Source organism: Herpailurus yagouaroundi, unplaced genomic scaffold, assembly GCF_014898765.1.
Source record: "Herpailurus yagouaroundi ecotype Mexico unplaced genomic scaffold, PumYag 28, whole genome shotgun sequence".
NCBI lineage: Eukaryota > Metazoa > Chordata > Mammalia > Carnivora > Felidae > Herpailurus > Herpailurus yagouaroundi.
This window is the reverse complement of record NW_024412376.1, coordinates 6,153,763-6,180,107: the sequence shown is the minus strand read 5'-3', so window position 1 is coordinate 6,180,107 and position 26,345 is coordinate 6,153,763. Positions and strand designations below refer to the sequence as shown.

Here is a 26,345-nt window from a genome sequence, read left to right as displayed (position 1 = left end):
AAAAAAAAATAAAAAAAAAAAAAAAAAAAAAAAAAAAAGAAAGAAAGAAAGAAAAAAAAGAAAAAGAAAAAAAGAGATTGAAGGACTTCTCTCAAAGTCACAAAACAGGGATCAGCGCTGGCTCTCGATTCTGGGTCTGCCAGGGCCTGGGCCCCTCCACAGTGTCACACTTTCCACTCAGCACTTGGGACAGTGACAGGTGACCCACTCGAGGTACTTACTGTGGCTTTGGCCACAGGTGGACAGCACAGTCCCTCCCTCACTGTGTCCCTGGCTCAATTCTGGGTCACCTGACACCTTCTCTTGCCCTAAGACCCTCACCTCTGAATACAGTTTACAGCGGAGCTGATGACCTCTGATGACCTCTGCCTGACTCTGCTGCGGAAGATTAAGAACATCAGGCACAGGGGCCAGCTCTCCTGGTCACACATCCGACTGCCCCCAGCTCTCCAGCCCTGACCTCTCTGCCTGGGCGCCCTGCGTTCCATGCCCTCACACTCCTGGGGACCTCGGTTTATTTCCTCCTCCTCCACCATCTGGAGCCCCTCAACCACACCTCCCAACCTCAGCTGTCCAATCTCCTAGCCTCTTTGGCCAAGCCACTGCCCTCCCTGGCCTTCTTATTTTTGCTTTCTCCGACAATGCCTGTTTTCTCCGCTCTGTCCCTCACTCCTCTAAGACTTTAAGACTCACTCTTATGAGACACCCCCAACTCCAATCTTCGTCCTATTCTTAATGTGCCTTCCTAGGACGTACGGATTTTCACGACTTTATCTTGTGCTTATTCATGCTGCTTGGTTGTGGGCTGGTCCCATAAATATGCATCTTCTCTACCCTCTGTGGTGAGGAGTGGTGTCATCGACATCCTACATTCCAAAGGATAACCAGCCCTTAACAAAGTCCAGACCTGTTGTCTCGGGGTCGTGATTGCTGTCATCCTTATGAAATCCTTTTGATTTTAGATTTCTGGGTTAAGAAAATTAGGGGAGAACGGCCCATTCTCTTCGGTAACATGGGGGAACTGGTGGTCCAGGAATGTTTACAGTTTTGGCACAAACTCCCCAGAGATAAGTGAGGGGGCAATTGTGGGTGGGGGAGGAACTCCGGGTGGCTTTGAAGGCAACTTAAAAGGAACACAGAACAGCGCGGCAGGGCTCCGGGAGCCCTCTGCAGAGGTTTTTTATTACGTTATTTTGGCTTTGAAATGGAACTGAAAACTTACTTTAGTCTGGCAAGGCCAGGCCAGAGTGGGGATCTCACTGAAATCCCAGGGAATGACTATCCTCCTACAACCAGGGGTACAGAGAGGAAGCCCTAAAGATACAGGATTCCCTGTGCCCACGATATCCCCAACATACAGTGAAAGCTGCAGAAATGGGGAGCACAGGCATGTGTGATAGGGGAGGCAGAACACCAGATCAATTAGCAGGGTCGGACACCCTGATCCGGCTGCATTCACCAGTCCCCCCACCGACCCAGGAGATTTGGAGTGTAGGTTTTTTTTTTTTAATCGAAAAAAAGGGAAAGAAGTACGAGGGAACATTTTGCATGCAAATGGGCCACTGCCAGAAGAACCCATTAAAATGTAAAAACTCCACATTCAGCCTGACAAAACGGTGCAAACTGCTGTGTTTGCCAGAGGGGCAGCAATACAGCTCCCGACAAAGGGGCCGAGGAACAATGGCGGGCTGAATGGCCTCTGTCAGCAGGTCCCCTCGCGCGTTGCCATGGGGACCCCACCGGGGCTTACTAAAGGTATTTCCTGAGGAGAAAGGCAGTGCACACAGGCCCAGGCGGCCCGGCTAATCCTGACAGGAAGCCATCGCCATTCAGCAGCCCAGGGGCTTGGGGCCGGAGTTTTGTTTTGTTTTTATTAAAAAAAGATTTTGGTCTTTTGTGTGTCCCACCTCGTCACTGTAATTTAGTGTAGAGCCGCCTGCGCTGGCCAAAGCCTCAGCGCGGGGCCTCGCGCCCGCCCCAAGACCCCCCAAAACAGCTCCCCAGTATCTGGGCAGGAGGAGGCCCAGGCACGCAGAACCCCACTCGGGAGACCCCAGCCGAGAGCGCCCTGAGCCCAGCGAGGTCTGTGTAAACTTTCAACCAGATGAGAGTCAGGATGGAGTCCAGGATTCGAGCCCACGCGCCGGGTTCTATGGGTTCCTCATACCTGTAGTTTTTTTTTTCCCCCTCCTGAGGACTGTGCCTCCATCAGCACCCGTGTCCCCCACGTCCCCTCTACCTCCCACCAAGGGCAAAGCACTCACCCATTGGGGAGAAGGACCGTAATTAAGTGATTAACAAAGGAATGTGCCCAAGAGCTGTTTTAAAAGAAACTTCCCTTCTTCCTCTCTGCCAGCAAAAGCTCTCTCGCCAAATATTTACTGACACACTACGGATGGAGCCCGAAGAAATCTCTTCCTATCCCCATTTCCCAAAGCAATTGTCAGTACGCGATGCTTCTCTCCCGCCTACCTTAGCTGCTCTGAGGCAAGTTCACTTAAGAGGCGCAGGAAGCACAGAGCCCACTCACCCCAGAGCAAAGGGAGGTGCCCCGCAGCTACGGGGAAGGGCGGTCTAAGCTCACAGTTCCTAGAAGTTGGTGTCACCGGGGTTCACATTTGGCACCAGAGGAATCCGGCCTTGGCAGATTCAGGGAAGAAAGCCAACAACACAGCTGGCGGTGGAGACAGAAACTCCTGTGTGACAACTGCCCCCCAGGACACAGTTGAGGGTAAATTAACATTTCCTGAGCAAACTTGCATGTGGAAGGAGCCATCCCCAAAGAAGATGGTCAGAGGAGGCTCTGCTCATTAAGATTTGCACCCAGAACTGTGTGTTTGCAAAGCCCATGCTCTTGCAACTAAACCATCCCCCAAAAGAGGTTCTGAACCTTGCATTTTGATAGAATCATAAGAAAAACCGACAATTTTGGAGGTATTAATACTATGCCTAATAACTCTCCTGGACATCTGGGAAGCTTCTAAAGCCATATTAAATGGGTCCTGTTTTGGGAAAAGGAGCAAAGAGCCTCTGCTCAATGATGGAAACCCCCCCTGAAAGAATCCCAAACCCAGTAAGGACCACTTGTGTGGGTTGTAAGCTGAGGGGATCTGGACACTCAGGTGGTGGTCTTCTGCCTTTAGTAAAAATCAAGTCCTGAACTCAAAGCAAAAGTACAACTGGCCACCAACTGTTACAACACAGAACACCTTCCACTGAACTAGCTCAAGTGCCTGAGTGTGTGCATGCGTGATTGCCTGCGTGCGTGTGCGTGCGTGCGTGTGTGTGTGTGTGTGTGTGTGTGTGTGTAGGGTCCCGCTGCTGTAAAGAGAGCTCAGACCCTCCCACCACTGGCTCGGAGCCCAGGCCTCCCAGCCATGTGTCTGCAGCTGCGACCTGTCATGCACTTCCTGGTCTGGGTTCTGTAATGGAAAGATCATTAAGGCTGGGGGAGGAGGACAGTGAGATGAATCAACAGGGAAGAGGTAACCCTGCAGCTCCCACTCTGCCGTGCTCTGACCTTAAAGTCCGGTCAGGTTCCTTAAAGAAAAGAAAGTACAGCCCTGCCCCCACCGCGCCCCCTACAAGGGCCCCTTGGAGGGCTTCCCCTCCCCCACACTCAGCCGAGCTTGTTTGGGGAAGGAAGCACCAGCAGCTGGGCAGGAAAAAAATTGCAGCTCCCTAAACTTGCTGATGAATTAGTGAAGGAGTCAGCTGTTCCAGAATTTGGCTTTTTGCGCCCCCCCCCCCCCCACCAAAACCTCAGTGGGTGCTTGAGAGCATGCTTCACCAAAACTCTCAGCACTCCAGTGTACCTGCCACCTTCCCTCCCCGTGTCCAGTCCGATCACTGCATGGCAGGTCTGGGTCACACAGTGTACAGGGGTCACTTACTGCAGTGGGCCATGGAATGGGCTCTTCATAAGGTTACTTTTTCTCAATGTTAAAGAAATGCCTCTTATTGTTACATTATGAAAATAAAGGCCATAAGCATCCTTTAAAAATAAAATGGTGGGGGCGCCTGGGTAGTTCAGTCGGTTAAGTGACTTCGGCTCAGGTCATGATCTCACGGTTTGTGAGTTCGAGCCCCATATCGGGCTCTGTGCTGACAGCTGGGAGCCTGGAGCCTGCTTCGGATTCTGTGTCTCCCTCTTTCTCTCTGCCCCTCTTCTGCTCATGCTCAGTTTCTCTAAAATAAATAAATGTTAAAAAAAATTTTTTTTTTGAAAGAGAATAAAATGGTGTAGAAAGGTGGTTGCCAGGGGCTGGGAGAGGGGAGAATGGGGAATTCAAGTCTAATGGGAACAGAGCTTCAATTGGAGAAGATGCAAACATTCTGGAGACAATGATGGTGATGGTGGGACAACAACATGAATGAACTTAATGCCATAGAACTGGATACTTAAAACTGGTGAAAACAGGTCAATTTTATGTTATGTGTATTTTACCCCAGTTAAAAAAAAAAAAAAAAAAGAAAGTAATGGTAGTGAACAGTGTTGGTTTTTAAAAATGTTCTTACATGGAGCACCTGGGTGGCTCAGTCCGTTAAGGGTCCGACTTTGGTTCAGGTCATGATCTCACGGTTCGAGCCCCACATCCAGCTCTGTGCTGACAGCTCAGAGACTGGAGCCTGCTTCAGATTCTGTGTCTCCCTCTCTCTCTGCCCCTCCCCTGCTCACACTCTGTCTCTCTGTCAAAAATAAACATTAAAAGAAATTTTTAAAAAAATGTTCTTAGGTAGCAAAATGAGTTGTTAACCCTATGTAGGTTCTGAAAAACTGGGAGGAATTTTTACTGGCTCACGAAATGTAAAAGTCTGGGACTTCTGGTCTGTTCCACAGATTTGCAGGACAGTGAGGACTCAGGGGATACACTGACATACTACATATTCATTTTTCTCTTTCACACACACCATGAAAGTTCAGCATTAAGGGCTCTTTAAGAAATTACAAGAACATGCTTCAGGGATCTCTCTACCTGAGACGGTATGGCTGTCAGGTAGCGAGCAGGTGGAAGGAGGAGGACCAAAGGCTTGGTTGGAGGAAGGTTAGGGACCAATATCTACACTGGGGACTCCTTTGCTCAGTCGGGAGGATCTTGAACAATCAGAATCCAGGGAGAGAGATAATGTCAACATTATCTGGGCAATGTCAACATCCAGATGTCCTAAGGGATGCGAGCCTAGCCTGAAACCCTTGTGAAAACCACTCAGCCCCAAACCCTGCTTGAAGCACAGGTGTAACTGGCTGGGTGCAGTGGAAAGAACATCTGAGTGGAAATCACTCAGACAACTGGCCCTACCACTAACTGTGTGACCCTGGGGAAGTCATCTCCTCCCTCGGGCCTCAAATTCCTCATCTGTGAAATGGGAAAGCTGATGGACCTGACAAGCTCTGGGTGCCCTCTAGTTCTAACTTTCCAATTTTCAGCTGGGGCTTAAGAAGTGAGCATCACTCACTGCTACCCCCTTCTGCCCCCACGAGCACACAGTGCTCTCTGGTGTGAGGAAAGGCAAGAGGCTGCAAGTTAATTTGCCTTAAGAAGCGAGGATTCTGGGGGTGCCTCGGCGGCTCAGTTGGTTGAGCATCTGACTTCTGATTTCAGCGCAGGTCATGATCCCAGAATCATGGGATCCAGCCCCCGCCTGGGCTCCTTGCTGAGTGTGCTTAAGATTCGCTCTCTCTCTCTGCCTCTCCCCTGCTCATTCTAAGGAAGGAGGGAGGACGGGTGGATGGGTGGATTCTGTTTTGGTCCCAGATCTCCAGCCACCAGCACTTCAATAAATGCTTGTCTTCATGGCTTCTCTTTGACCCATGTTCTCACCAGAAGAAGTCTTAGAATGGGGGACGCGGAATAGCTAAGAGGCTGTGACTGACAGAAAACTGGGAGCCCAAGTATTCTAGAGGGATTTATTTCACTGTCCTTTTTGACTCATGATCTATTACCCCATGAGAACTAGCGAGGCAAATAAATTTCAAAAATGGAGTGGAAGCGCTGAGGGTAGTGAAGGGCTCACCTTATAAAATAAATGCCACCTTGGGGCGCCTGGGTGGCGCAGTCGGTTAAGCGTCCGACTTCAGCCAGGTCACGATCTCGCGGTCCGTGAGTTCGAGCCCCGCGTCAGGCTCTGGGCTGATGGCTCAGAGCCTGGAGCCTGTTTCCGATTCTGTGTCTCCCTCTCTCTCTCTGCCCCTCCCCCGTTCATGCTCTGTCTCTCTCTGTCCCAAAAATAAATAAAAAAAACGTTGAAAAAAAAATTTAAAAAAAAATAATAAAATAAAATAAATGCCACCTCCAAGAGCACCCTTCAGACATTAATATAGTCTTGACTGCTCAAATGACATCGGTAAAAGTTTTGAATGTCACAGGAAGAACTTCATTCAGTAGTTAGGTAAGGCTGACTCTTTCAAGATTCAAGAGCTAATTCCCAAAACCTAGGGAAAATAAACCTTAATTCCAAAAGTAAACTCTAAAGTTTGACAGTAAAGGAACAGAGATTTCTGAATGCAAAAGGGCCCTTCTAACAGGCTGGAGAGCACATCAGCATTCCAAAGACGGTGATAATTGACTTAAAGCCCCGCATCAGAGAAAGAGGGGAGAGAGTCTTCTTTCCCGGAAGGCTTTCAGATCAACCTACCCCTGCCTCCCCAGTACCTCCAAGCAACTTGACTCAGCCTTCTTCCACCTTTCCCACTACCTCTCCGCCTATCTTAGTCTTTCTCTCTCCAGCCTCTCGGATATTCCACCTTCCTGCCTCTCATCCTTTCCAGTACAGGAGTTAGGGCTGCAGGCATTGATACCCACCAGACTCCAGTCTCAATCCCACCACTTACTGGCTGTTTAATCTTGGCAAGTTGTGTGTGTTTGACCTCTCTGGGTCAGTTGCCTAAACTGTGACGTGGAAACAGCACCTACGTTATAGACTTTTTTGAGAAATTAACTGAACATCAGAGATTCTCAAATTCTCCTGGATGGGCAGGGAACTTGTCAGAACTACCAACCTCGGGCCCTGCTTCAGAATCAAGAGCTGTGGGAACGGAGCCTGGCCACCAGGTGATGCCATGCCTCAAGCACCCAAGAATCGTTCCGTGAGATGATGTGAAGAGTGTCAGATGTGGGAGAAATGACTCCTTACATATTTTCCTTATCTTCCCGCTAAAAAGGATTTTATTCCCACCGTCTCTTTTTTTTAACTTAAAAAAATTTTTTTTTTGAGAGAGAGAGAGAGAGAGAGAGCGAGAGCGAGTGTGAGTGGGGGAGAGAGAGGCAGACACAGAATCTGAAGCAGGATCCAGGCTCTGAGCTGTCAACACAGAGCCTGACATGGGGCTCGAACCCACAAACTGTGAGATCATGACCTGAGCCAAAGTCAGACACTTAACCGACTGAGCCACCCAAGTGCCCTGCACTGTCTCCTTTTTTAAAACTGGAAATTTTAGGTTATCTTTTAAACAAAGAAAATGGGTGGTTCCTTACCTGTGTGTTCATGCATGTATTTATTTGTTCTAAGGTGCTAAAGTGAAAAGACAAAACCTCTGCCTTCACAATGTATATGTACATCGCACAGATCACAGCTCACAAATGATGGTTAATTTGTCCCCTCACTTTAGGGAAGGACCCTCTCCTACGTTTGCAGATGTCCTCATAACCTCGGTTTTATGTCCTTACTTGATGCAGTCTTTTGATGACACTTCTTTAACGAGTCATTTGCTGTATTTGCATATGTCTGGTAAGAATAACACTGGCCAGGGGGGGTGCCTGGGTGGCTCAGTCGGTTAAGTTGGTTAAGCATCTGACTCTGGATTTTGGCTCAGGTCATGATCTCACAGCCCCTTAGGGCTCTATGCTGACAGCTCAGAGCCTACTTGGGATTCTCTTGCCTTCTTCCTCTTTCTCTGCCCCTCCCCTACTCTCTCTCTCTCTCAAAATATATAAATAAACATTAAAAAAAAAAAAAAAAGATAACACTGGCCAGGACTGGGCCTGATCCATGGTAAAGCTAGGGGAGGGGAAGGCATTTGTCCTGGCCTCTCTTGAATGGGGGACTTTTGGTGTTTTCTCCCCAGGTTACACAGATAGTTACCAACAGAAATGGAAGAAGATATTTGTCAAACAACTTTTAATACATCTATGTCCTATTCCTGGGGCACACTTCAGACAGTATACCACAAATTAATATAGATTTTTTTAAAATTATTTTTTAACATTTATTTATTTTTGAGACAGAGACAGAGCATGAGCAGGGGAAGGGCAGAGAGAGAGGGAGACACAGAATCCAAAGCAGGCTCCAGGCTCCGAGCCATCAGCCAGAGCCTGACACGGGGCTCGAACCCATGAACCGTGAGATCATGACCTGAGCCAAAGTCAGACGCTTAACCGACTGAGCCACCCAGGCGCCCCTAGATTTTTTAAATCCTGTAATTATTTGTGACTAGCCCAACCACAATATAATACATATTTTTGTTTAAAACATTAATGTGTTGAATATCTTAGTAGGCACTAAGACAACCAACAGCTTCAGGATCTCTGTCCCTGTTTTTGTATTTCTTCATGTCTTTTTTTTTTTTTTTAAGTTTATTTATATATTTTGAGGGAGAGAGACAGAGCATGAGAAGGGGAAGGGCAGAGAGAAGGAGAGAGAATTCCAAGCAGGCTCTGCACTGTCAGTGAGGGAGCCTGATGTGGGGCTTGAACTCACGAACCGTGAGATGATAGCCTGAGCCCGAATGAAGAGTCAGATACTGAACTGACCGAGCCACTGAGGCACCCCTGTATTTCCTTATGTCTTAAAAATATACATAGTGGTAGCCTCAAAACAATGCCAGTGCTTTAGCCTCAGTGAGCCCTTCTGACATGTTTATTTCCACCCAGCAGACACCACTGGACCACAACCATTTTAGAAGCAATCTAGGTGATTTGTATGTCTGGGCAACACCACCACATTCTAGAATAAGTGTGACCTACGAAGAAAACTCAGGTGTGGCATCTGACACTTTGGGGACCTCCGATCCTAGACCTTCTCCAAGTAGGAAGGCTCTGCTACAGTAGAAAAGGCAGCCTCCATGGGGTTTTTGTTCTATTGAATATTCTAGGCTAGGGAACCCCTGCCTTTAGGCAGCTCACAGACTTATGACCCATGCATAACCTCTGAGCAGAGAGAAGAATGTCACACAAGAAATGCTACAAGGCAAGCATCTCAGCTGCCCTTACCCCAACTGCACACCTACCCAGAAAGGGAGGTGGGGCCTGATTCCTGTGGGACAGAGAAAGGCTGACCCAGCAAATTGAAATGTTTAAATCCAAATGTTGGGGGTGCCCGGGTAGCTCAGTCAGTGAGGTGTCTGACTTCGGCTCAGGTCACGATCTCACGGTTTGTGGGTTTGAGCTCCGCGTCTGACTCTGTGCTGACAGCATGGAGCCTGGAGCCTGTTTCAGATTCTGGGTCTCCCTCTCTATCTCAAAAATAAATAAACATTAAAAAAAAAAAAATGTTCGTCTGTCTGAACTTTGGGGGGAAACCCAATCTGATATAGGGACATAGTGTAAAAAACAACTATTTTTTCTAGGGACTAGAAAAAAATACTGAAGTCAGACCTACTTGAGTGTGAATCTAAGTTCCATGTTTCACCAACTATGACCTCAGGTAAGTTACTTAACTCCTCGGATCCCAGTTTCCCCATCTGACTATGGGAGTAAAACCTATGGCCATGGGATCAGTGTAAAGATATAAAAATGTAAAGCAGACAGGCTGTGAAGGTGCAATAAATAGTATTTATTATTATTTTAGAAGAGTTTTACTGGCTTAACCTTTCTGTGGCAAATTTGTCAGTATGTAATCAAGACTTTTAGAATGTAAGTATCCTTGGAAATATGGACAAATTTTATTTGTAAAAGTATGTTCACTTAAGTGCAAACTATTGAAAATAACCTAAATGCCCAACAGTAGAGGACTGGGTAAATAAATACATTTTGCACACCCACACAATGGAATACTATGTAGTTATTAAGCACAATGAAACAATTTTCTTTGCTTGGCAATAAATACTACATGCTTGGGGCAGCTGGTAGAGCATGTACCTCTCCATCTTAGGATCACGAGTTCAAGACCCACACTGGGCATAGAGCTTACTTAAAAAAACAAAAAAACCTATGTGCTTAAGTTAAAAACCAATATATGCCATATAAATTCCATATTTGAAAAGTCACATTTGTATAAATGCAAGAAAAACAGTCTAAAGAAATAGATTCACAGTGAACGGTGACTAATTTTAGATGATGGGAATAGTTTTTCTTTTTCTCTTTACAAGTCTGTATTTTCTAAATTTCCTATGGTAAACCTTGATGACATATCAAATAGCTGTGTTTTAAAAGAGCAATGAAAATATTCTTTCTGACTGCTCAGAACTTTGCTCTGAGGAAGAAACAAACCATATGTTAAAAACCTCTAGGGCACCTAGGTGGCTCAGTCAACCGGTTAAGGGTCTGACTCTTGATTTCGGCTCAGGTCACGATCTCATGTTTCGTGAGTTTGAGCCCTACACCAGGTTCTGGGCTGACAGTGTGGAGCCTGCTTGGGATTCTGTCTCCCTCCCTCTCTCTCTCTCTCTCTTGCCCTCCCCCACTTGCTCTTTCTCTCTCTCTCAAAATAAATAAAAATAAACTTTAAAAAAGCTCCATATAACATTAAGGCAAAGTGCCAGCTTGAAAGTTAAACAGAGGGGCGCCTGGGTGGCGCAGTTGGTTAAGCGTCCAACTTCAGCCAGGTCACGATCTCACGGTCTGTGAGTTCGAGCCCCGCGTTGGGCTCTGGGCTGATGGCTCAGAGCCTGGAGCCTGTTTCCGATTCTGTGTCTCCCTCTCTCTCTGCCCCTCCCCCGTTCATGCTCTGTCTCTCTCTGTCCCAAAAATAAATTAAAAAAAAAAAAAAAAAGTTGGAAAAAAAAAAAGTTAAACAGAAAGAGGGATTAAAAGAAGTGATTAATTTGGAGACAAGAGGAAGGCTTCAAGGGGTAGGTGGCCCTCAAGCTATGCCTTAGGCTAAACCCAAGCTAAATCCAAGCTAAACCCTCAGCTAAGAGTAGGAATTACAAAAAGTGAAAGGAGAAAAAGATAGGGGCGAACATTTCCTACTGAGGGACCAGGATAAACTACGGTTATGTATGAATAAATACATTGTATAAAAGAAGGAAAAGGAAGTCTTGTTTTGGCTGGCTGGCTGGCTGGGAGGAAAGGAGGAAGGGAGGAAGGGAGGAAGAAAGGGAGGGAGGGAGGGAGGAGAAAGAAGAAAAAAAAAGGAAGGAAAGGAGGGAGGGAGAAATCTGTTAATGAATGAATGACTGACAGAATGAAGGGACAATCAGCCGGAGGCTAGTTTTCAATCCTACAGAAAAATTTAGGAAGGGCTAAACACTAAACTCAAATTTGAAAGTTCAGTGTTGGTGGATTTTAACCTCTCTCCCTGCCCCAAGCTCGTAACCACTGAGGCCTGTCTTCACCGAACTCCCTGACCCTCTCACCCACTTGAGGCTCCAAGCGCCCGCACGTGCAGGGCCAGGGAAACACAGCCGCATTCGCTCAAATGGCGGTGCCGGCTGCCCCACCATTCACCTCCTTTTACACAACCCATCCCAGGAGGCTTAGCTACGCCATAGTGTGTGGGATAAGGAAGGAGGATTGAGTTTCAAGCTCTGCCAGAGCCCATCTTTCTCAGCGCTTGGGACTAACTGGACAGATGCCTCACCCCAGCGCTGCCCAGTTTGCAAGGGGCAAAGTCTTTAAATGAAGGCAGTGGGCACCTCATCTGGCAAGGGGAAAGATGAGAGTCCAAGTGAACTGACAACCAGGAAAGAGGAACTCTGAGACAGGAGCTACCATTAAGAGGCAACAAGCCCAGGGGCGCCTGGGTGGCTCAGTCCGTTAAACTTCCAACTTCGGCTCAGGTCATGACCCAAGGTATGTGGGTTTGAACCCCACGTCGGGCTCTGTGCTGACAGCTCAGAGCCTGGAGCCTGCTTCAGACTCTGTGCCTCCTTCTCCCCTTCCTCTGCTCGCACTCTGTCTCTCTCACAAAAATAATAAAAAATTTAAAAAAAAAAAGCGGCAACAAGCCCACCATGGGGGCTTCAGGCAACTGTCTCCCCTACTTGGCTGTCACCAGCTGGAAGTCAGAGCAAACCTCCACAGTCAGGAGCAGCCGGGCTCCAGAAGGCCTCTCTCTGGGAGGAAACAGTTTGGGATTTACTCCAGGCCCTTAAGAGCCCCGTTGAGCACTTAACTTTCAGCTAAATCACTTGGGGCCAGAGGGGAGGGTGTAGGGTGGGTGGGCAGAGAGAAGAGAATGTTTGCAGTAAGTCTGTAAATGAGCCATCTTTCCAGAATGAAAGGGAGGCCTGGGCAGCTGAACTCGGGAGACCAGGAGCGCCAGAGCAGCTGGACTTTCCCCGGTCAGCAGGGAGACACTTGTCTCGTTTCCAGGCTTCGGGGAAGGAAGGAAGAGGCAAAGGTGGTGTCTACAGGGTGAGCTGGAGCTCCCAGTGGCCTCAGAGGAACCAGGCGCTGTGAAAACAGGGCGCAGCTGCTGGTCAGGCTCTCTGACCCCGGACATGGCCCTCCCGGATAATGACTCCCCAGAACTCACTTCTCCCAAGGCCATCCATCACCACCCCAGACACAAGCCATCACTCACTGCTTCTGCCTGACCAGGAGCAAGCACCCTGGCTGAGCCCTGCTGACCTACCTCCACGCTGGGGCCACAGCGTCCAAAGGAATCCTTGGCGCTCTCTCTTCAATTCCCGCCCACCCCAGACTAGGTAGTCACAGAAACCAGGTGACAAAATCCCAGCCTGATTCTTTGTTTGGGCTCCCTCCCCTCCCCCACCCGCAGCAAGGGCTCTGGACAGCCATTTGTTCTTCCCTGAGAAATTCCTCCTCCCTGACTTCGGGGAGCTGGCTGGCAAAGCCAGAGTGGAAAATCAGTGAAGCTAATAGTGTAGCAATGCAGAAGCCAGAGCCAAGAACACAGCCCTGGAGTGGCTTTGCTGCACTTGCCCAGCGTGGTCAAGCAGGACACGTGAGTGCTCCTCCTTCACATTCTCTCACAGGCTGAGCACTGGGTCTCCCTACCCCCACCCTGTTCAGCTCAGCTCTGGGAACACTGGCAAACACGCCCTTTCAAAAACACTCGGGCCTCCACTCTGGGGAAAAGGATGTGGGACAGAGTGGATCCTCGGGGGAAACCTGGTAGGTAAGCACCCTACAGATTTCTACCGACCTAAATCCTGCACCCTTGTTCTCAAGTGGGTCACCCAACGTCGCCTTCTGCTCCATGTGATTCCACTCGCCTTCTGGCTGCGGGAGGAGAAACTCCTCCTGAACATCCAGTGTGCATTCAAAGCAGACAGGAAGAAATGATGTTGGGGGGCAGAGGGGGCAGAGGGACGCTCCTGGATGTGTGCCCCAGTACAGCCACGGGACACTGGTGCCCCGGCCATACCAGTCAGCTGCAGCCTGTCCAAGGCAGGCAGTGGGATACCCTCTGGTACCTATTTGCAGCTCCCCCTGCAGCCAGGCTGAAATGCATACTCCTTAAGGCCAAAGACAGCTGTGGGACCCCCTGGTGGGTTGTCTGGGGTGGCCGGGGGCCCTCCCACCTGAAGCTGGGGCAATGTCTCTGGTACTGCTTGTAGCCACCCCGCCACGGGCGCAGGTTTTGTGGAACACAAAGACAAAGCCTTGCTTTGTGGCGCCCGGCATCGAGGGGCTTGCAGCCAGCAATGGAAACGTGCGGCTTTTCCATTAGGGGTAACCTCTCCCCCTTCAACCGGCCACCAGACTCCTTCAAATCTGGGTAGGTGGGAGGAGCAGGAAAACCCCAGCCCATTAAATCGCTTATTAGTTGCAGGTTTCTGAGTATGTACGCAAGTATTTTGAGACTGCAGGTCTCACACTGTCCCCTTGACCATGGGGTTTGGGGTGTTTAACCCACGTTACTACTGGAAAGGGGGCAGGACCCCCAGCCCCAACTGCAAGAAGCAAGCAGTTTTGGATTCACCCACATGCTTTTCCAAGTCTTATTCTAAAGGAGAGAAAAATACACAGACACAACCCTCCTCAAGCTCAAAATGTCTTTCAAGTCAGTATTTCTCTTTTTAAAGGCGCATTTCTGCACCTCCACCCATGACCCAGGTTTAGTCTTTCCACACAACTCCCTCTCCCTCCTTCCTCAAGACCTGCTCTGAAACAAGCTTAGCCTCTTTACGATCCCAAACTAGAGAAAGGAAAGGAGAGGGAGGGACCAAGGGAGGCTGGTTTTCCTGGAACCCTTATTAAATCAACTTTCCAAGGACAGCCAGAAACTCCAGGCCCTCCCCACTCCCTCAGGAGCATTTGCAGACTGGGGGAGGGGCTCCCAACACACACACACACACACACACACACACAATTACAGAAGGCCCTTCTGAAGGGGAAAAGCTCTCTGTGGGAGCAGAGTTTGGGGTTTAAACTTTTGCACAAACCCTTTATACACAGATTATAGTCTTTTCTGAGGACAATAGCAGCATTATTATTTAATAATCAGCAGGGCCAAGACCATACAGTGATACTTTACCTTTGTGGGGTACCTTATGGTTTACAAAGCGCAGGGACAGATTTTCCCTAATGACCTCCCAACAATTCTCTGAAGACTGTGGGGGGCACGTACTTTGCTATCACAAAGCTCAGGAGGGGTAAAGCTCTGTGAAAGAGCCACACTGCACCCACAGGGGGACTTAACCAAACAGGGATCTGGGACTCGTCCCCGGAGTCCAGTGGACTTCCACATCTGTGTCCTAAGGCATTCCACACCACCCAGGGAACAAGCCCCTCACCACGTGCTGTCTTCTGTGGGGTCCCAGGAAAAAGCACTCACAACCGTCATTTATTGCCCACTGACCATGTGCCAGGCACTGTGCTGAGAGCTCTGCACACATTCTTATTGGATCTTGGGAGCAGATGTTCATTATCATTATATTTTATAGAAGTTCCACACACAGGAACTTTCCCAAGAGTCAACAGTAAGAAGTGGTGCCAAAATCAAAACCAAGGCAACTGAGCAAACCTTATGTCCACACGAGACTTACACACAGATGTTCACAGGAGCTTTATTAATAATAACCAAACCTGTTAACCCAAGTGGCCATCAACCGGGGAATGGCTACACAGTCACCACATAATGCCATTATGTGAAATTCTAGAAGAGGCAAAGCTAGTCTATAGTGACAGAAAGTAGATCTGCGGTTGCTGGGGTCAATGCTGCATAGGTGACTGAATGCAAAGGGGCCAGAGGGAAGTTTTGGAGGTGATGAAAATGTTCCCTACCTTGACTGGGGTGGTAGTCACATGGGACATTATATTTATCAAAAGACACTATACCCTTAAAAATTGGTGTATTGGGGCACCTGGGTGGCTCAGTCGGGTAAGCATCTGACTCTTGATTTAGGGTCAGGTCATGATCTTATGGTTTGTGGATTTGAGACCCGAGTGGGGCTATGCACTGACAGTGCAGAGCCTGCTTGGGATTCTCTCTCTCCTTCTCTCTCTCTGCGCCCTCGCCCCTGCTTGTGCTCTCTCTCAAAATAAATTATATTAAAAAAAAAATGGATGTTATTTTTCAAAATGTAAATTATGCCTCAGTTGATTTTTTTTTAAACGGGGTTTTAATTTAAGTCTTCACTGCTGCAGAGCCCTCCTAATAGCCCCCTCCACCTTCCCTATTCCCTCCCTTCTGTTCCTGGCCTGTGTTTCCTCCTCATCAAAACCTTCAGCCCCCTGGCTCCACCATCTATCACCGCCTGGACTTCCTTTCTCAGTTAGGATCCACAGCCAGTGGATTCAGTGAACCTCTCCACACCCACCCCACCCCACAATTCCTTGGGCCCGAGACCCATACCATTCACTTACTCCACTCTCCATTTCTCAAGGGCAAAGGAGTTTGATAGAGAAAGTTGAAGAAAAGAAAAAAAAGCACTTTAGGGCCCAACATAAATTCATATTCTCAAACCTCATCCAAGCCCTCCTTGCTTTTTGGACTCCCTTATTACCGTCTACACTGTGGCTGATCCAAATCTCTGCTCCTCATAAACCTTCTGCCCTAACTCACTCCTTTTACTTTCATTCTGTCTCTGTCTCGAATCACCCAGAGTTGACAGCCAACCTACTGAAAACCACAGATTCTATTTCTATAGTGTCTGCTGGTTTTCCCTTCCTTTACAACTCACGCCCCCCACTCTGGTTCCTTCCTCTAGCTAGACATTCAAAACAAACAGCTAAACAAACAGCTAACTCGTCTGTCTGGCAACTGTGGTAACAGCAGTAATAACTACCAAAACTTTACCTGTAGGTGTCTTATCTGGGTACCTCATTTAACGCTTTATTACTGTCCCCATTTTAAAGATGGGCAAACTAAGGGGCATCTGGGTGGCATAGTCGGTTAAGTGTCCAACTTCGGCTCAGGTCTGATCTCACCATTTGTGAGTTCGAGCCCCACAAGGGGCTCTGTGCTGACAGATCAGAGCGTGGAGTCTGTTTTGGATTCTGTGTCTCCCTCTCTTTCTGCCCTCCCCACCTCACACTCTGTCTCTCTCTCTCTCTCAAAAATAAATAAACATTAAAACATTAAAAAGAAAAAACAGATGGGCAAACTAAGTCTTAGTGTGCTTGAGTAATTTGTCAAAGCAAGTAATGCAGATATTAAATGGCAGAGCAGGACTCAAACACAGACTTCTTCTTCCCATCTATCCAAATTCAACTGCCAAGTTAATTTTCTGAAAGCTGGATCCACATCATTACCTGCTCAGAACTTTTTGAGATTCCTAGTATCTACCCATTTATTCCCAGTATCTACTCGTTTAAGCATAGTGTCCTTAGCAGGGTGTTAAGGCCTTCCATATGCTAACGCAATTCAATTCTTCCAGGTATTACTCCCCACAACTACCTACTCACCAGGCAAGTCATTCTGTATACACCTTATACATCTTGCCTCAGCACCCTCATTCATGCTAGTCTACCTGGAATGCCCTCCATTCCCCTCCAAACCAACCCCCTTGGCTGTCATCCAACAAACCCTCACCCATCCCTCTAGACCCATCTCAAATGCTCTCTGCTCTCCCCTTCCTCTGCATTCCCACTGCATTGTTATGACTCCACTGTGTGGTTAAAACACGGTCTACCTTGTATTTAGTTACCTCTGTACTTATCTCCCTGATAATAAACTCCCTGTGGGCAGAGACGATCTCTCCCACTTTGGGTCTCTGGCACGTTCTAGCTCAAGTCTTACGTTCAGTTCTGTCTCCGAATGCAACATTACTCTGTGTGGTCCACCCAAGCACACCTTCCAGAAAGTCTCATGTGATCTTCCCCATCACCATGAGAGTAGACAAATATTTTCACTCATGATTTATCACTCGAACGGGTCCTGACAGTTGAGACTGATGGTTCTTTAAACTCAGCCACTACCTCACATGCACACCTGAGCCTCTCGCCCACTGCCTGCCAACCTTCGTATTTGTGTGATGAGCCACCGAGTCACAAGCCACACTACCCTTTGGCAGCAGTAAGTTCTCACAGTGGGTTCTCACAGGCCCCTGAAAGCCACTAGGTGTGTTATATACCTGTAACCTTCATGAAGTACTTTCACAATTCCAGTAAATCCCATGAGCAAGTCCTTCTCATTACTAATAATGTCCGACTTTGTAAGAAGCTATAGATCTCCAGGAGCATCCATGCACCATAATGCTCCCTGGCTTTCCATCTCTCTGAAATCCCTCCAGTGGTGCGTATCCAAAGCAAACCGCTCGGCAGGCTTCCAACCACAGCCTGTCAGACATGGCCAAGAACGACAAAATGGCAGGCACGTGGCCATGACTGCCAGCCCTCAAAGGAGATGGAACAATTGTCTTTGGAACAATTTTCTAGAAGCCAGAGGTCTTTATCAAGCTCCCACACCCCTCAACATCCAAGTGCTAAACAAACAAATTCATAGGTCACTTGTGCCCCATTTTATATGTCATCTAGGTTGGGGAGTCAGCTCTTAGATCCCAATCAGAAGTTCTTTTTCAGGAAGAGAAAAGCATATATTTCCGCCCTAAGCAGGTCACCTCTGGCAAATGGACGTCACTAGCCTTTATGACCCCAGCCTCTGCTGAAGCTGGGTGTGTTTATAGCCAAGTGCAAACCAGCCCAAGTATTTTGGAAGCCTCTCCTACAAAAAGGAGCCCTTTGCTCCATCCGGGGTGGAGCCTTGCCTTCCCGGTCAACCACAACATCACCTTTGTCCTAGCCTGCCAGGTCTCCGAGGCCCAGGAGTCCAGGCTGACCCCTCAGCCCGTGCCTTACCTTGTTCGGGCAAGGTCGGGGCTGGCCTGGCAGTGCAGAGTGTGGCTGTGACCAGCACAGCCAAGAGGAGGTACTTCCAGCTCCACATCCCAGTTCTGCAGTTAGAGGTTGGTGACCAGGCTCCACACCTCCATGGAGACTCCGTCTTGAGCTTGATCCTCCTTTTCAAGCTGACTCTAAGGAAAGAACAAACCAAAAAGTTAGGAGAGTCTGCGTGGGAGGGGGGAGATAAGGAGAAAAAGGAGTTAAAGTGGGTCGCACAGTCACCCTGTCCAGAAGGGTGCTTAAAGCAAAAACTTACTCTTAAGACACAAAGAAGGGAACTGTGGTCCTGCCCCAATACTGAATTTGAGGTTATAGGCCTTAATTAGACAAAACAGTGCTTTAATTCAGCTCTCCGACTACTTCCTGAGTGTGGGCTACATGGCAAGCCTTGTTGGGAAAATTGTCGTGAAGTCCTCCAAGGCAAAAGCCCCAAGATGATTTGTGCTGGGAAAGCAAAGAGCCTGGTGAAAACCCCCAAGAGTTCCGCCCCTTCACAGGCAAGGGCTCCGCAGAGTGTGGTGGGGCTGCGGGAGGCCCCTGCGTGCTGGTGCCCCTCCCAGTACACACTGCACTTCCTCCAGAGCAAACCAGCCCTTTGGTGAGGGGTAGAGAAGATGAATTCTGGAACAAACCAAGGACTGGGAAACCAGTACAACGCTGACCTTCTCTGGACCTGTGCAACCAGGAAGCTGCAGTGAGTGATCTCCTGGGTTCTTTCTTTGGGTCTCTAACACCACACACATCGCAGGGACCTCTGATTCTATGAAGTTCCCGTATGGACAGAACACAACTCTCACCAACTCATAAAGGACCTCAAAGCACAGAACCACGAGGTGGACGCAATGCCCCTCCCCGACGCTGCAAGATGTCTAGCAGAAATGGTTACGCTGAAGAATACGAAGGTCCTTGCCAGGACCCATTCCAAAAAGCACGGACTTTAGCCCCTTACCCTCCTCAGGTTTGGAGTGGTAAAATTTTAAATACCCACTGAGGGTCTTAAGGACAGGATCATTGCTGCTGCTAAGCATTTACCAAGTGCTAAGACTTTCTGGGCCCTGTTTGGACTGGGGTAGGAGTGACGTCTCCATATTATAGGTTGCTTCTGTCCTAAATGCTCCAAGGAACCATCCAAGTTATTTGGAGAATCCACTTCTCCGGAACATGCCCTAATGTGGTGCTTCAGCCCTGCCTCCTTGGAGCAGACAGGGCCCCTCATGAGTGAGTCAGTCCCCATGAGTGAGTCAGTCCCGGTTGGCAGAAAACCCCCCAGATTCTTGGCTTCGTTCACAGGCGCTGGCTAGTGGGAGGAGGCATGTACTACCACTAGCTTCCTTCCAGGGCTTTACTAAAATTTGATAACTTCAAATCGTTAAATAAATAAACATTTCTCTTTCAATGTTCTAAATTTAGGAAAGGGACTTGAAGAGACAGAACAGGATATTTACTGAGCACCTACTATGCATGAAGCATGTACTAGGTAAAATTTATACTTATAAAACATCTTCTCTTCCTCACTATACACTTTTGGAGGTAGGAATTACTATTCCCCTTTAAGGGATGGGGAAACTGAGACTCCAAGAGGTCGAGTACTTTACTCCTGGCTATGCAGCTGGTAGGCAAAAGCACTGGGACACTCACCACTCGTTTTTAATGCTAAAGGACAGGGCCCAGGGGGCAAGTAGGGGTAAGCAAATCTGGCTCTATCTGGCGCAAGCCCATTTTCTCCAAAGAGCATCTCTGTGTCATAAAGAAACCAAGCAGACATGGACAGACCCAAGGTAGCTCTGGAGATGGGAGCGCCTCAGTTCCTTCGCCTGAGAGAAGACCCTTGGAAGCAGATCAGAGATCTGTCTAGGACCGTCTAAGGGCCGAGGATGGGGCACGGTCCCTGGTCTGGGACAGAAGCGATGCTTGCTACAACAGGGCGTCTGTAAGCCACATCCCACATCTCATTATGCCCCCAAAGATACACCAAACAAAAGATACAGGCTTGTCATCCAGAAAGGCACCCCTGGCTAAGAACCTAAGCATCACAGGAACTGCCAGAGTAATGAATGAATTTTCAGTATCCAGTGGAAAGGGTGGTACCATGCTGAGGCGATTAAGCTTGTTTTCAATGCAGCAGACAGGTGGCTTCCACCACCACTCAGCCACTCTGTCCCCCAAAAAGCCTCTCCGGCTCCCTCACAGGTGTGGCTGGCTGTGCTCAGCTCTGCTACCAGTGCATGTCAAACTCTTCTAGCTGCTTCTCTCCAGCTCAACCCCAAAAAGGTGCTTCTCTCTGGGCCTCCAGTCCCACATCTGTGAAACAAAGGACGTCAAGAAAACCCAGCCTCCCAGCACCAACCCCTGGAATGAGAAGGGTCCCCGTTCCACAATAGTGTCTGGGACCCTAGAACTGTCACCTCTTCCTTTACCACACCCCCCTCTCCTTCTACTAATTAATGAATTCTTAAAATCTCCTAGGGACAGTCTCCCTCCTTCACTGCTGGACAGATGTGACCTGCAGCCTTGCAGGTGTACTCAGAAGCTTCCTCAGAGACCTTGCAGCTGGCTCTACCCTCAGTCTCTCTCAAACCAGTCAGGTCTCCAGGAACCTGAAGCACCCCCCCCCCCCACCAACCCCACCTGGGCACAGAGGTCGTCCTCAACTGGGGACTGGAGGGGGGGACACAACCTCTGCATTTCCCCACTTGTTGGAGGAGGTATTTGCCCAGCCTCCATCACAGGTGGTTAAGAGATCATATGGGCAGCATGGGTGAAAGAACCTGCCCTCTCCTAAGTACAAATCCATGTAAGAATCATAGATACTGTGCTTTGAGTCATTCCTGGCCAGCACTCTCAGGAGACGTTGGTAACTGGTGGCAGAAGACACAAACTTCCTATCTTTACAAAGGTATTTCTCACTATCTATCTTCAAACCCTATCCTCTAGACCTAGGTATCCCATGCAATGGCCACTAGCCACTTGTAGCTGCCAAGGACTTGCTTGGAATGTGGCTAATGTGAATTAGGACGTGTTAGAAATGAAACATACACACCAGACTTCAAACCTTGGGTGTGAAAAAAAGGAAGGTAAAGTATCTCATCAATAATTTTTTACATTGGTTACATGTTCAAATGATAGCATTTTGGATTTATGAGGCTAAGTTAAATAGATTATTAAAATCTCAACCAATGAATTAATGAAAGTGAATTCCACCTGTTTCTTTTTTCTGAATTTCAAACATGGCTACTAGAAAAATCTAAGATTACATGTGGCTCGTGTTCTATTTCTTTTTTTTTTTAATGCTCATTTTTGAGAGAGACAGAGTGTGAGCTGGGGAGGGGCAGAGAGAGAGCAAGACAGAAAATCCAAAGCAGGCTCCAGGCTCTGAGCTGTCACCACAGAGCCCGATGCAGGGCTCAAACCCACAAACCATGAGATCATGACCTGAGCTGAAGTCGGATGCTTAATGGACTGAGCCACCCATTGTGCTCTATTTCTATGGGGCAGCATGATCCTAGGCGATCTTCGTGCTCTGCCTTCTTCTTTGCCCTTCCCCCATCTTTAATGGGCCAAGCTTTCTTATTCTCTGAATCCCACCTCAAAAACAAAACAAAAAACAAACAAAAAAAGCCCCCTACCTCTTCCACAAGTCTTTCTTGAGCCTTCTAGCTGAGGCTCTCATTCCTCCGAATTTCCAAAGTATCATGGGATCGCAAGCTCCTTAAGAAGCAGGGTCTTTGCCTGACTAACTTTCGCTTAATACCCTTAGCACCCACGATCTGCATAGCAGATGCTGACACATTTGTTAATTGGATGAGTAAGTGAATGAAGGAAAGGCTGATTGAAAAGAAACTGATACAGATCTTTTTTTTTTTTTTTTAGTTTACGTATTTTGAGAGAGAGCAGGGGAGGGGCAGAGAGACAGGAAGAGAGTATCTCAAGCAGGTTTCATATTGCTGGTGCAGAGCCTGACTCGAGGCTCGAACTCACAAAACGTGAGATCATGACCTGAGCCGAAAAGGGTCCTACGCTTAACCCACTGAGCCACCCAGGCGCCCCCAGATAGTCTTGAGGAAAAGAGGTTGCCAATGCCACATAAAAGCAATAGTCAAGTACTCCTTCTTAGCCAGCCAAACTCTATCTCAAAAAATACCAAATGAGACATTTTCTAAACATTTTGATTCCTCAGAATTGAGGAAGTAACATCAAAACGTTCATCCCTTTAGATGGGAAGAAGACTGACTTCTTAACAGAAATGGTCGCACTCCCCCAAAATGAGTATTCTCTACTCACTGTTGAGAGTACCAGGGCAAATAATTAATAGACACCTGAAAAAAGTTATGCAGCTCAGCTTGTAAAATTTTTGTTGGTCCAAGGGAGACACTGTTTTTTTTAACAATATTTTATTTACTTATTTATTTTTTGAGCAAGAGAGCACAGCAGGGCAGGGGCAGAGAGAGAGGAGAACACAGGATCCAAAGCAGGCTCCATACCGAGAGCATAGAGCCCAATGCGGGGCTCAAACTCGGGAACCATGAGATCCTGACCTGAGGCAAAGTCAGACGCTTAACGGACTGAGCCACCCAGGTGCCCCAATGGAAACACTATAAATGTTGAGTGTTTATAAAAAATGTGTCCAATGTCCTTGGGAGGGAGGTATACCAAAAATTAATATTAATAAGTGAAATACTAATTGCTCCACCATAACCTGGGAAACCTTGCTTTTGAAGACAAAATGGACTGGTGGAACACCACCATATTCACCATATTCTTGGAGTTGTTCACCCAAGTGACAGCTATTTACCTGGGAGGTGGGGGGGGGGGAAGGGCATAGGGAAGACCAAATATAACTTCTTTAATTGCAAGAAGTGGTAGTGACAGAGAATTTCTGTTTAAGGTAAATGCAAGCTGAGGGAAAAAAGCACATATGCTGGCCCAAGTCTGGAATTTAATCCTCTCTGGAAACACCAGAATCTTCTCTAAAGCTCTACATCTGGACTCCCACCAGTCCCTGGTGCATCCAGACCTTTGACAAAGCTCTTGGGAAGACAAATGCAAGGCAAATTTCCCAAGAGGAAATTAAACTCATCTCAAGGGATGAGGCTTTTTCAGAACAAGACATTCTATCTACCTTCGTTGACTCTAGCAGGCTCAAACTTTCTCAGGAAGCTCTTCCCTAACAGCCATTTTGATGAAAGAGATTTAAAAATGGAGGCAAGTAGAGTGTGTTCAGAGAAGCTGGCTCATGGGAGCAAATCCCCTGCTTTAGGAGTCTTTTTTTCAGGTCAATGCCCCAAACACAAAGCATAGAACCAAAAGCAAAAACCTGCAGATTTTCCTTGGGTTTCCATGGCTGGAATCTGCCTACTCAATGCTCAGTGTGCTCTTCCTGCCCTCTGGAGTCCAAGCTAGCTCAGGCTTAGGTATACCTTGATGTACTCTAATCTCCCTCAAGACACGAGGGACAACAGCATCTGCAATGTTCCTACTCTATTTCTTCCTGTGCTTTTGCTTCACTTACTCTTCTACTGAACTTTCTAAGTTCAAGGAACTTTGACCAAGGAAAAGAAGTACCCAAGGCTGTCTACTTTGGAACCAAAGTAAGTGGTGCCCCCTCTGGCCCAAATCCCATTTGTGAAAACGTCTACAAAATGGGCATTTGTACAGGCACGGTAAACGCAGGCAGTGAAAGCACACATGTCCAAGTGGCTCTCCATCCGGATGGCCCTCATTAAAGAGCTGACACTTGGCTATGACTAACAGTGAATGCAACAGATATTTCAAGGAGCTTGTCACTGATGCAGTATGTAACCAACCCTGCTAGAGCCAGGCCCCAGCAACCTCCTGACCCCAAACACCCTGTGCTCCTCCAGGGGTCAGCGGCAGCCCTGGAGCTTCTCCCAACTGGGGTGGGGTGGAATACATAAACAAGTCATTACAGGGGCAGGCCATCAGGACAGACAGTTGGCAATGGCTCTCCCTTGGTCACTGGAAGGAAAGGAGATGACCCAGGCTTGGGGGTAATTAGCTAGGCTGAGACACGTCCCACAGGGCCCTGCTACTTAGCTTTTAAAGCCTCAGAGAGGAAACCAGGAGGCTGGGCCCAGGGGGAAAATGGCCACTTTCTGCTAAACAGTCTCAAGGCTAAGGTTCTACAGTTTAGACGCTATTCCAAAAAAAGCGCTGGTCCGGAGGTGCAAAGGGCAGGGCACATCTGCGGAGGAAACAGTCACCTTAATTACCATGTCTAGAGAAAGTGCGATTTCATTACAGCCTCCAAACTACCGCCCAAAGGAGGAAACCAGAGAAGTGTTTTCAATTTGAAAGAGACTGGAAAAGAGAGGGTGAGAGCGACCAACTCTCCCCACCCTCCCGCAACTTTGGACCATAAGGTGCTTTCCTACCTCAAAGGCTATTACAAAACAAAAACAAAAACAACACACACATACACACACACACACACACACACACACACACACACACACACACACAAACCCTCAACAATCCAACGCCGCGCTTTCAACCCTGTAGCCCTTAAGAGGTAAAATGTCTCACTTCAGTTTCCAGCCCACAGAACGACTTTAAAACGCCCAAGGAGAGCCCCCAGCAGCAACAGCGGCCGCCCCCCTCCCATGCCCTCCGCAGCTGCGCCCCAGGCTCGCTCCAGGGAGGGTGGAAAAGGAACGCGTGACGCCACCACGGGGCGGTCAGACACCGACGGCGAGCTACGGACAGGGTCAGAAACCCTGGCTGCTCCAGCTCTAACTGAAGGGACGGAAAAAGGAATGCTATGGTTCCAGAAACTTCCGTCAGGGCCAGTTCTGGGTCAAACCCATGGCCAAAGAGGCCACCTCCAGCAGAACCGTTCCCAAGTGCCACCGCCCCTAAAATCGTGGCCCCATCTCCCACGACGCCTTTTTCCGGCACAATCTAGACAGCATCTCCACCATCAGATTCGAAATAACTTGGGATCCAGAGTAACTCTCTCTTCTCCTCTCCCAGTCTCAAAAAATTTTTAAAGAGGGAGGTGGTAAGGACAAGTTGAAGAACAGCAGTTTTAATTTGGGTGAGGGGGAAGGGAGGGAGAGGGATGTTAATGTGGCTGCGGTGTGGGGCGAAACGGAACCAGATGCAGCTGCTACATCTGGAAAATGGGGGAAAAAAGTGTTGGGGGAAAAAGACACCGCAGAAATTTTTTTGGTGGACCAATAGCTTCTGGGCCCAGAAAGAAGCAAGCTTCAACCACTACCACCCCCTCCACCCCCGCGCGAAGGTGTCTGGCTGCCTTCATAGGATATGTGTTAAATGAACTCCGTCTACAACGCCAATAAATTCCTCTGCAAACGAGGGTTCCTCTTTTCCCAACCCCAAACATAACGGGAGGCGGGAGCAGGGCGGGCAGAGGGTCTGAGCCAGAGAAGCAACAAGCAGCGCTGCCGAGTGAACCGCACCGGGCAAAACCCTCATCCCTTCCCCCACCTCCTAGAACCAGATTGGAACTGAACGTTCCCCTCCCCCCCCCCACCCGACCCCATAATGGGGCTTAACATCACCCGCTGGGCGCCCTCCCTTCCCCAAACTTCCGACCTTTTCTGAGATCGACTAAGTAGAAGAACCCCCTCTGGAAAAGGGAATTCCTTTCTCGCTCTCCGCTACAGCCGATTCAGCCATTTGGTGACGACACCTCCTTAAAACCTATTCGAGGAGAGGCTAACCTACCCCTCCACTTCCTTCCTTCTTCATATCCCCATCCACCCACCCGCAACTCCGACCCCAGACTTCCCCGGGGTGGGAAAGGACTCAGAAATACCTCGGGTTTTTACCGTTCCACCCAAAGCTACCTGCTGAATTGGGGTGAGTCCCCACTGGTGGACTAAAAAGAGATGGGCTGGAATGCAACACACACACACACACACACACACACACACACACACACACACACAC

At 48.4% G+C, this 26,345-nt stretch overlaps 1 protein-coding gene across 7 annotated transcripts in view; it reads right to left on the bottom strand.

Moving 5' to 3' along the window:
* FGFR1 (fibroblast growth factor receptor 1) overlaps positions 1 to 26,345 on the bottom strand; it is a 52,031-nt gene that overhangs the window by 24,894 nt on the left and 792 nt on the right. For all 7 annotated transcript variants that reach the window (XM_040455759.1, XM_040455829.1, XM_040455626.1 and 4 more), the window contains exon 2: positions 18,369 to 18,544. In XM_040455759.1, coding sequence (XP_040311693.1) covers positions 18,369 to 18,456 — 88 coding nt within the window. In that variant the 5' untranslated portion in view covers positions 18,457 to 18,544. The remainder of the gene's footprint in view (positions 1 to 18,368; positions 18,545 to 26,345) is intronic.